Source organism: Fukomys damarensis, unplaced genomic scaffold (assembly GCF_012274545.1).
Source record: "Fukomys damarensis isolate Sample0158 unplaced genomic scaffold, DMR_v1.0_HiC HiC_scaffold_12, whole genome shotgun sequence".
Classification (NCBI taxonomy): Eukaryota; Metazoa; Chordata; class Mammalia; order Rodentia; family Bathyergidae; genus Fukomys; species Fukomys damarensis.
In genome coordinates, this window is record NW_022900924.1 from 25,387,546 (window position 1) to 25,400,130 (window position 12,585).

At 30.2% G+C, this 12,585-nt stretch overlaps 1 protein-coding gene across 1 annotated transcript in view; it reads left to right on the forward strand.

The window, feature by feature from the left end:
• The first annotated feature begins 764 nt into the window (after window positions 1-764).
• The window catches only part of LOC104848485 (nucleoporin p54-like), a 16,339-nt gene continuing 4,518 nt past the window's right edge, over window positions 765-12,585 (forward strand). The window contains 1 exon segment of the mRNA XM_033762689.1: window positions 765-806. Within this exon segment, the coding sequence (XP_033618580.1) occupies window positions 765-806 (42 nt within the window).

The following is a 12,585-nucleotide window of genomic DNA, read 5'->3' on the forward strand; positions in this document are numbered from 1 at the left end:
TGGGATGTTATTTTTCAAATTCCTTTTAATTTTTGATACATGTCCTTCATAGAAAACTTTAAAATTTACCAACATTTAAACAGTATTTACTTAAAAAATTCATCATAGGGCCTGGGATTTAGCACAGGGATTCGGTGGCCTGCCTTGCAAGCACAAGGACCCGAGTTCAATCCCAGGTACCAAACAAATAAATAAATAAACAAACAAACATCATATGAATGAAAATACATTTCATAATTGCACAAGAGTATTAAAATTATATATTTTCCTCTCAAAATTTTAAAAAAATGGTACATAAAAATATAGCTAATTTTATTTAAATACATTTAATAAATCTCGTTTTTCAAAAATAGTTAAAATTAAAATTCATTTAAGTTGTGAATATGTGAATAATTCCATAATGCAGTGATTAACATGTATAGGTTTCTTCTACTTCCTCCTCTGAGTCTCTAAGAATATATATGATTGAAATGTCACTTTGGATTGAATCATAATTCCTAGTATTTTGTTATTTTTATATAGCATTATTTATTTAAAACATTTAATATTCTATGAATATTGTCTGTGTAGCTATAAATGTATTATTATTGCTAAAGTTATTTCACTAATTAGTGGTGCTGGGTTGAAAAGAAACTTCCTCCACCTTCTGCATGTTTAGTTAATTGAGACCTCTGAACTAGGCTGACAATACTATAGTAAGAAAAAAGCATTTAACTTTAGTATGTGCATGGGGAAATCATAGGGAAGTGAGTGTCAATAACTCAATGGGACTTCGAAGCGACTACATCCTGCTCATAGAGAATGAAGTGAGGGGAAGCTAAATAACTTTAAAAATAATAAACGATTACTAACTGTACCGCTATAAACATAGGTGAGCATGTATCTCTGTGATGTGATTCTTTTAATTCTTTTGGAAAGATAAAATGGAAATGAAGTGTTTGTGAAGGGGGAGGGGCGGAGGTGTGAAGGGAGGTCAGGGACAAGGGGAAAAATGAGACCAAGACCTGTCATGTAAAGGTACAAGATCCCAATGATGAATGTAACTGTACTGTATCTCTAAAATGTACCAACAAACTCAATGATAAAAAAAATATAAACAATTTTTAGGAGCTGTGAAGGGCCTAAAGATTACCTGTGCTCTGGATGTAATATCAAGTCTAGTTTTCTTTCCTGTGACAGAAATCATTTTCACTTACTGGTGAGTTAAATGGGGGAGAGAGTCACAGCGATTGATTTGCTCCTGGGAGATCTGGAACTTACATTCCAGAAATTTCAGAGAAACTCCCTGCATGCACTACAAGAGGGAAAGGAAAGTGAGCAATAGGAGGACACGAGGAGACCAGAGATAACTTAGTCCTCTTTTAGTCCTAAGTAGCCAGTTTGCCAAAGAGCTGAACTTTGCTGTATTATAGCGTGAGTCCAACATTGTTCATCTCATATAGATATAAATATGGATATGTGATATGGATATGAGAGATCTAGTATATAAATATGTAATATATTTGATATATATATATAAATATATACATTAGATCTCTGATATACATTCTTTCATTTGCACATAAAAATAATGTATCAATTAATGTCCAAGTGAAAATTGATAATTTTTCACTAACATTAGAAGTTAGAAATTTTGAAAAAGAAAAAGATAATACCTCAAATGAATGGTAGTAAACAAAAGGAAAAAACTGACTTATTTAATTGCAATTAAAATCTTGTCCAGCTCAAATTTCATACTTTTTCCTCTTCTGATTGACTTTAATTTTATTTTTTATTCATGAGTTATTTACTAATGTATATTGCACCTAGTAGTTGTTTTGTTTGTTTTGCTTTTGTTTCTCCTTTGTAGCACTCTTTTTTTAAACCTACAGGTTAATGGCATTATCGATGTTGGAAATATTTCTAATTGTTTTCATTTCAAACGTGCTTTTAATTTATTTTCTTTACATTGTAATGGAACAAGAATATTTCACCCCAAATAAGTCTCTTTGCATAATTATCATTTAAGTATATTATTTTGAGATACTGCAGACATAGGAGACACTCTAAAATTCAGGGTGAAAGTTACTGTTTTGTGAAAGAAATTCATATTTCTAAAGAATCTTCATTGGAAAGGCATTTCCTCTTTGTGCAAGGGAAAAAAAAAGATGAAATAAATTTTATCAATGCAGAAGGTACTGACTTGAATAGGGACAGAATACATTACTCTTCTCTGTGAACTTTTCATGGTCACCTCTTCACAACCAGCTTTCCCCCCCATCCTTCTTACTATTTTTTCAGTAAAAGTTGACACGTAATTCTCAATGTATAGACACTTCTTTGAGATTCTCTCCCTTTTCCAAGTTATTTCCTTGTTATACATGAGGCATAAACTGTATCTTTATGATTTTTATCTCTCATTTGTATCACAGATGAAACTCAAGTAAGAATTGTAAAAATATAGAGAGAAATCATTTTCCTTTCCTACAATATTTTTTAACATATTCCAAAACGTCATATGTCTGTGAAACTCACCTAAATCTGCCCTGTTAAAATTTTTATTCTTTTATATGAATATACTGCTCTTTAAGTTTTTTTTTTTTTAGTCTCTTCTATATTATGCTCTAAATAATATTCTGGCAATTAGCTCTCTAATAAATATTTTACGTACTCCTAATTTTTATTTTATTTTCTATTTTCCCCATTCACCTCTTTCTTATTTACAAAAACTTTGCTTTTGGAGAAATTACTGTATGCTGCTGAAAAGAAAGTGTATTCTGCAGTTGTTGGGTGGATCACTATCTATTAAGTCCATTTGTTCAAAAGTTTGATTCAATTCTGATGGTTAGTGCACATGTGCTTACAATTGTATTTGCTTCCTGTTCAATGGTTATGTTAACCAATATAATGTACTTTTTTGCCCTTTTTGAGAAATTGCATATTGAAGTTTACTCTGTCTAAAGATAGACTTACTGTTCTTCATTTCAGAGATCCAATCCCATAGAATATACTGTTTTCCAACTTCTAATTTTTAATCTGTGATTTTCTTTTTGTGTTAAATATATTTGATACAGTATATCATTGGATTTTATTTCTTGATCCATTCTGCCAGTCTGCAACTTTTGATTAGTGAATTAAGTCCATTTACATTGATATTGATGATTGACAGGTATTGATATATGCCTATCATTGTATTATTTTTCTGTTGCTGCTTTGCTTTTTTTCCCTTCTAGTTAAATGCTAACCTGGCTTTCATATTCATTGTGCTGGACATTTTGGCACTATTAGCTTCATTTTCTCATTCTAGAATATCCTTGAGAATTTTTTGGAGTGTTGGTTTGATGGTCATCAATTTCTTTAGTTTATCTTTACCATGAAAATATCTTATTTCTACATCAATTTTGCATGATACTTTTCAGGATACATCAGTCTTGGTTGGAAGTTGTTTTCCTTTAGAGATTAAAACACTTCATTCCAACCTCTCCTTGTTTTTAGGGTTTGTGCTGAGAAGTCTGTTGTATTTCTAATGTGTTTTCCTTTTCATGTGATTCATTGATATTTTCTAACAGCCTTTAAGATTCTTTTCTGTATTGAATTTCTGGTATTTAATTATTTTGTTTCAAGTGCTTTTTTTTCAGAACATGTCTATTTGGGGTACTATATACCTCACTATTCTGTATATTAAATTATTTTTCTATATCTGGAATTTTTTCTGCTATTACTTTTCTAGAAAAGTTTTTTATAGCCTACATATTGTCTTCTGCTTTCATTAATTCCTGTAATTCATATATTAGCCTGTTGTGAGTAATCTCTCCTGAATCCATTTTTATGTTATTTTTGTTTTGTTTTTAAAGTATCTGTCATACATTGATCTTTGATCTCAGCCCTCTGTTCTAGATCTAACACTCTGTCTTCATACTGGTCACTTATGTTAACCATATTGGTAATGATTGATAATGACAGTGATAATGATAATAACGTTATTTGATCATGTCAGAAAGTTGGTAATTGTTAGTGTCTGGAGTTAATATTGTGTAGACGATTCTAGAGTTCTGTGCACTATACTAAATTTTGAAAACCAAAATTCTTTTAGCAGTAAAGATTATTTGTCATTAATTAATATCATCCTAACTCTGGCAATAAACACTTTTGTTTCAAAACTGTGTGAGAAGAGGGGGAAAAGGAGAAAGGTAAAAAGAAATAGAGAGGGGACGCTGTAAATAAACACAATTGTGTTTGGCTTACTCATTATAATGCCTAAATTAATAGATAATAGATATAATATTTTAAGACTTGCCTCAAGTGTAGCTTCAAAGGATAAGAATTTACAACACTTAATAATGTGAGAAGTTATCTTGTACAATAATCTAGAGAAAGTGCCTTTAAATTATTTAAAGTTAATAGTCTAACTTGCCACATCTCACTTCATATTTCTCAAAATGAAAATTCTGCTTGGAATGTCTTTGTTGGAATTATTTTAATTATTGCTTTTTTCTTTATTCTTAAGAAAATTATGTTCTATATTTTAACAATATAAATTAGTACATTAAAATGATAAACGACCTTGAGTCACCTGAAGATTAAGTGTAGAATACTAGAATGTAAATAACAGTAGAGTAGATAATTTGAAAAAATAACATTTCACATTGAAGTTTGTTAGTATGGAATCTTGTAGAAAGTGTATACTATCTATGTTTTTATTTTATTCCTTTGAAAAATGAATTTCATAATGATACATACCTATGAAGCTTACTACGAGAAAAAATGAACAACTACATACTGTAGTACTTATATAACAGATATCACATTATATTTACCTATATAGCAGATAATACATTCATTCTGATACTGCTAATACAATGCATGCATTAACAGAAACTTAATAATTATATGGATGATAGGCTGCAATGATTAAATATGGAATCAAAGAGAAAAATTAGAGGTGATTGCAATAATCCAGAAAAAGTAAGAAATCTCTGGGAAACAGAAGTAGATACCAGAGATGGTACCAAGATGAACCATAAAGACTGATAAACTCAGAAAGAAATTTTGCTGAAAACCTTTGCGGTCTAGCTCAGTCAAGTTGCAAATTAGTGGAATCTAGAGAAAATATTATTAATAATAATGAAGTTAGGGGGTTGCATGTGGTAGGATTTAATAATTTGATCAATAAGATTCTCAGCTATAAATTTTATGCTGTGTTTAAGATTTAAGGTTTGAAGTAACTTATGCTGGCAAAAAATTTACCATGTAGTCTATTTTCTGCATGACAATTTGGAAATATACAGCCAATTTTAGAGATGTATCAAAAAAATCAGTATTGAGAAAAATTCTAAAGGAAATTTCAATCATATTTTATTTCTCAGAATCTTTACGCAGCTTACATTTTAGCTCTCTCTGATAAGTTTTCAGTAGCTAGGTTTGCAGTAGTTTTTAACTCACATCGCATTATTTCTCTCTCCTTACATAACTAAATTTTAAAATAGTTACGTGATTGCCTATGTTAATTTATGCTTCCTTCTCTCAGCAATTGTGAGAACACACAACATTGTCTTACTTGATACATGATTTATGTACCTTCTTCTTTTTCTGAAATTATATAAATTTTCTGGTACGTAGAAATATGTATTTGTGTATATACAGATATTAATTTAAAAAAAATACTGCCCCTCAGCTAATTGTTGGACAAGATGATAGTAATGTTGAAACTCCTGCAACTCCTGACTTGTGAGTCATAACTTTCTTATCTTTCACTTATCCTAGGTATGTTAAAAACAATCTGTTTGAAATCTTATTGATAGCCTTGCCCTAGCCAACACAATATTTCTCTCTAGAATTTATTCAGAATGTTATTTTTGATTTGAACATAAATCAGCCATATGAGTACAGTCAGAAATAATAAAGTGAAAAAGCAAACTTTTCTTTAAGAACAGGAAAAATAAAGCGTATTTTTTTTCTTTCCAAATTAAAGCATTTTATGCAACATTTTATACATTAAATTTCAAATACTAATAGGTCAGCAGAGAATTTAGGAATAGCAAATAAAAATAGTGAGATTAAAATACTTAAAAGACAAGGAAAATTTATTTTTCTCCACAGCATCAATCACATTCTTTTATAAAAATGGGGATTTAAAACTACTTAATGCTATAAATGCAATAAATTTGAGACGTGGAAACCAGAAGTAAGTTGCTGGCATATTACCAGGAACTATTTCTTGTAATGAAGACTTGGCAACACTGCTTAACTTCCCTACTTTTGTTTAGTGGAGAGGAGATGTTATCTAAAATATAACATATCACTTATTAAGTGAAATGGAATTTTCTCCTTAGGACCAGTTACAAATGTGTAATCCTCAGAAAATCTGCAACTATATGAAAAATGACTGCCAGTAGGGTGGCTATAGAATTCCTGGTCCTACTCCTTCATAGTCTGAGATACAGTACTATTTCTATGTTGAAAGTTCAAATAATTATTTCTTTTACAGGCCCCAGTTCCTGGAAAGGGAGCTCATAGCTACAATTACATCCACACTTCACACGATATTTGCACGTATTTTATTTTCTTTGTTATTTTAAATCAGAACATTAAAATGCTAACATTATTACTAATAATAATGGATTCAAATTAAATGAAAAGAAAATAATCATATAGTATTCATCATAAAATGATTTCACATTATTCTTATTTCAAGCAGGTTTTTTTGGTTTTTTTTTTCCTCTCTGAAATGTCACTTCATGTAATGGAGCCCGTGTTTTATATTTTATTTGAAAATTTATGTCAATTTGTTGGATCCACATAGATAAAATTATATCAAATGGTTCTGTAAACTTTAAAAATGTACCAATAAATTCAATGAAGAAAAAAATAATAGTACGACAAAACAAAACAAAATGACAAACCTGTCATGTTCTACCCGGCTTATATGCGCACTCCAAGAAAACACTGGGTTTTAACAATTTTAAGCAAGATATTTCTTCTGATATTTAAGATTGTATTGCATAGTACAGTGTGTTTATATAGCAATATATATTAATTTAATTCTGCAAAATTTGGAAATTTCTGCCTCTACTGTTCTTTAAATATTGCCTCATTTATATTTTCTTTGGCAACCATCTTCTTAATAACAATATATTAAATAATTTGGTTAAATAAATGGACATTATATATCACTCTGAACACAAAATAATAAAATTAATATCATTTGAAATTGTGTTCTTACATTTTTCTTGTATTTGATAAATGTAACTTATCTTCATGTATTTTTTTAAATGTTCAATTGATCTATCAACATCTACTGCCAACTTTTCTAATATTTAGAAACACAAGAAAGCCTCTTAATTCTATTTTATTTTTCTTGGGGATATGCATCCAATCCTCTACCATTCTTCTGAATTATTTGATTGTTGTCTGGACATGATACATTATTCTAGAAATGCAGTGTCTGTTTCACAGCATTTGCTTAATAGATGCAACTATGTTGCCCTTACTTCGTTTTTCCAAAGTATATTTTAGGTTAGCCTAAAAAAATAACATATGGTTCTTCCTTCACAGCTAAGAAATTAAACTGCAAATAAAGAATACATGATATATTCTCAGAAATGCAAAAGGATACTTCTACAGTTTTCTGAAAATCAATTACTGCTACTGAAAAGTCTGTTAGTCTTATTTAGAATACATTTAATGCTTTCCTCCAAGAAAGTTCCTAGTATCTATTAATAGTGTATGATATTCTCTGTAAATGTACCTTGATAATGTACCTTGATATCCATGTTTTTGTTTGTTTGTTTTGCTACTGGGGATCGAACTCAGGTCCGTGTGCTTGCGAGGCAGGCCACCGAACCGCTGAGCCAAATCCTCGGCCCTGCATAGCTCTTTTATAGCAGAAATGTGGTTATTCTTACTAATGAGGACATTGTTCTCTCTTCCATTGTTCAGTGATTATATTTGAATTTCATGTCCTTTGTGTTGAATTTCTAACAAGAATTTACTTTGATATTCTTCACAAAATTTTGCCAGTATTATGACAATATTGTGGGAATTTTCTTCTTCTGATTATGTTCTACCTGATAGTACTAGTTAATTTTTAAATAGATATTTTTTATATTTAAATTATATTATAGATTGAATGACACATTAAAAATTTTTACCTCTGTTTATCTTTTCTCCCTGTCTATAATCTTTTTCATGATTAATTTAACAAGTAATTTCAATGTGAAGGGACTAATTTTTTAAAAGTTGATCATTAAAAAATATTTAGAAATGGGAAGAAAGGAGCTAAAGGCATAGGGAAGGTGGGACAGGTAGGGGAAGGGTAATAACGGAAAAGAAAAAAATGTGAGATAATGAAAAAATGGAAATAAAGTGGTTGTAGATGGGGAGGGGGGAAGGGGGTGAAGGGAGGGCAGGGATAAGGGGAAAAAATGAGAATCAAGACTTGTCATGTAGAGGTATAATATCCCAACAATGAATGTAACTGTACTGTATCCCTAAAATGTATGAATAAACTCAATTAAAGCTGAAAAAAAATATTGCCTTTTGGGCTCCTGTAGTGTTAGAAACAAAAGGATTTGAAATTTTAAAAACATTTGGTTCAAAACTAGATTTAAGAATGAGCTTGCCTTTTTAAAGCTATTTTGGTCTTATTAACATAATTTTTATTCATTTGTACACTTGACGGTATGAAATATTTTAAATTTAATAGTTTTTTAATATATAAATCAAAGTATATAAATTCTCACAGGAAAGGGTATGATTTTTGACACAAGTAGAATATGAACATCAGTTATGAGTTCAAAAAAAGGAGTCTGCTATTTTTCTAGCCACATTATTGAACATACTATTCATATATATATTTTAGAAATAATTTATTTTATGAAGTAATGAATCTATGATTTACTTAATTTATTTTGATAACATTAGAAGTAAATATATAGATAAATCAAAGGCATGATAGTAATTACTGTCAACATATATTTGAAAATTATTACTTTCATATTAGATCAAACTATATGTCAAAAATAGCAAAATATTATTATGATAAAAATATATTTTGGCAACAGTATGTGTAAACTCAAAGTGATAGTATTCCCATAGACAGTGTTTCCACTGAAAATATTTTGAAGGCTATGATAAAATTTATTTAATTAAAATATATTTTCTACGGACATCAAATCCATTTACATTAAAAAATGTGAGAGAATGAAAAGATGAAAATAAAGTGTTTGTAGATGGGGAGGGGAGGAGGGGGTGAAGGGAGGGCAGAGGTAAGGGGAAAAAATGAGAATCAAGACTTGCCATGTAAAGGTACATGATCCCAACAATGAATGTAACTGTACTGTATCCCTAAAATGCACCAATAAACTCAATAAAATTAAAAAAAGAATTGGTTCAGTTGCCCATATTAAGAAAACAAATCAACACTGGCCTAAATACATTCATGGGTCCTAATGTCAGATTTATACAACTCAACGAAACAACAGAGACTATAGCTATGCTATTATTTTTCTCCCTCTTCACCTTACCATGTGAAATTTTTTATTACTGCATGCATAACTGATCTTTTTTTTTTTTCCTCTGTACTAGGGATCGAACTCAAATTCCAGTCACACAGGCACAGTGCCACTGAGCTGCATCCCTGGCCAAATGTCTCATCTTCTAATGTGAAAGTCAAGGTCATGAGAGGTAAACCTGGGGGAAAAAATTCTCCAGGTTTATTTATTTCTCACTAATTAATACAAAAAATAATTTTCTTTTTAATAACCATCCAAGACTTATTCATCAAAACTCAGTGAAATGTGTGCACTAAGCTGCAAGAGAGTCTGAGAATACAAATCAATTTTAACAATGTTTCTGTAGCTCTGAGATGTAAACTTAGTAAGAATCAACTTTGCAGCCAATTGAAATGGCTTCTCCAATTAATTGTTGTCATAATTATACGAATATTTTGTTGTGAGAGTGTCTTAACTGGGTACTAATTATGTTGAGTTAAAAAACAGTTCAAGCTTTATTTTTTATAAAGAATATTATGAGGTTTGAAAAAATATAAGATTTTCAACGATTTGTTGCTGATATCAAAGGAGCGAAAAGGTTCCATAAAACTTCACAGTCAATGAATAATTTAGAATACTTGAAAACATGATAATACGCTCTCATATATCACTGATGAGACCTTATCAATGCTATTAATCATCATTACAATTTAATAAGTTAAATAAATTTTAAAACCTTTTACTTTATGAGTGAGGAGAGAATATCTGAAAAAATTAAAATAGAAAAGCTAGCATCATTGTTGCATAGATATAATGTTTTTTGAATCATTAAAGACTCGATGATAATTTTAACTGATTGTAAAATAAACACTTTAGTATAATATTTTCAGTAATATGTTACTGTATTTCAAATAGGATAGAATTATATGCTTATCACATAGCATTATTTCTTTAGGGAGGTAATACAAATTATATACACGAGGGTATACATTGTAAATGTTATTTTATAAATTGCACCCAGTTATTTACCTTTAAATTTTAAAAACAAGCACTCAGAAAAAATAAAGTAAAACATTATTAAAGTACTTTCAGCTAATTCTGATACTTTACATAATTTATTCATGCATGAGACGTACCTAAAATTACTGTTAAATGCATTCTTTGTGAAAGTGTAAAGAGAATAACAACAACAACAACAAAACAAAAATAAAAATACTTGGGCAGGAATTTAGCACAGTCGTGCTGCACCTGCCTTGCAAGAGCAAAGTTCTGAGTTTGATCCCTGTTATCAAAAAACAAAAACAAAGAGAATAATAAAATCACACACTACAGATTATGGCAGAAATACACAGATACCCTATAAGTACTTAAAACATTGTTGGAAATATTGAAGGAACAGAAGTCAAGAAATAAGGATGATTCTCAATTCAGAAAACATTAGAAGCCTGCAGAGGAACTCAAGGATATCTATACGTCTGTAGCTAAAGAAGGAATCATGGAGTTCTAGAAAGCTGTAAAAATTCTAAATTAGCTTGTATTTAGTGTCTTTCCAAACTCCCATATCTCTTAATAGATGTTCCTAAAGCAGCACACTACTAAGAAGGGATTGTAGAAAATGTATTCACAGAGCCGAGCGTGGTGATGCATGCCTGTATTCCCAGCACTCGGGAGGCTGAGGCAGGAGGATCACTGTGAGTTGGAGATCAGCATGGGCTACATAGTGAGTCCCAGATCAGTCTCAACTACATAGTGAGACCCTGTCTCAAAACAACAACAAACAAACAAACAAACAAACAAAAAACCACAATAACAAAAACCAAAAAAGGATTCACAGTCTTTGTGTTACCTTCATAGACTAAGAAGTCAGGCAACATGGAACAAAGGTCATAATTGATTAAAAATAATAAGATTGTTAAGTTCACCAAGATACTGTAGGACTTATAATTCTGCTGCAGACAGTTGGTTGGCACATGCCTGCAATTTCAACACTCTGGGAGGCTGGGGTAAGAGGAATAAAGTTTTCAGCTCAGCCTGAGCATTTAGCAATTTAGTAAGAACTTGACTCAAAATATTTTTTCTTTCTAAAAAGTAATGAAAATAAACTACAGATTTAGCTCAGGATTACAGTCTTGGGTTCAAATTCTAGTACAAAACCCCAAACAAGAAACAAAAAAACAAACAAAAGCTGTTATAATGGATGTTGTTGTATTTTACAGAGATAATTTCTTCTATTCTGAATTTCCCCAATATATTTTAAATTATAGAAACTGTGATAACATATAATAACAAATCAGGTGAGTCAAATGTCATGTGGAAAAGTTTCATTTCTTAAAATGCATAGCATCTTTCTATAATAATAAATTCAGAATCCTATAAACTGTAGATCCCTGAAGTAGGATTGGTATAAACATAAATAGATGATTTTAAATTGGGTTCTAGATGCAAGAATTTAGCTTTCTACTAACTATAGCTTAAATTAAAAGGACATTATTAAGAATAGTTTTATACAATTGAAAATTTCAGTTTTCTTCCATTTTCAGTTTTATATTACAGAATACTAGAGCACTGTGGTTGAAATAGGAAATATCTACAGATGATTGGATTACAAAGTGTGTCTTTTAACATAGCTGTAGATTTCAAAAGAAAGAAGAAAGGAGTTGACAATAACTTCAAAAGGAATTTGTTAGTACAACATAAAGGACGTGAAACCCTTTAAATTAGTTGCACTGAATTTAACAACAACAGGAGTTATATGCTTTCCTTTTTAACAGAGCCAAGGGAGTACTATGTTCTAAAATAAATTATTATTTTATGTACATAAAGGTTTAGGACTGAGGTTCTGTACATCTATAAAAATGTTCTTTGAACAATTCTTTCTCTAAGAATTATGGCTTTAATTATGGATTATAGGTCAATTATAGGTTCCTTTTAGGTGACAAAACAGATGGTAAAAACTATCAAATTTTAAGAAAAATTTAATCATTCATTAGTCTATTTGTATATCCTATGAAACATAATATGCACTCTTTTTCTTCTTATGTCGCTCTCCTCTTTCTCTGGGTCTCCATCTCTCTCTCTCTCTCTCTCTCTCTCTCTCTCTCTCTCTCTCTCTCTC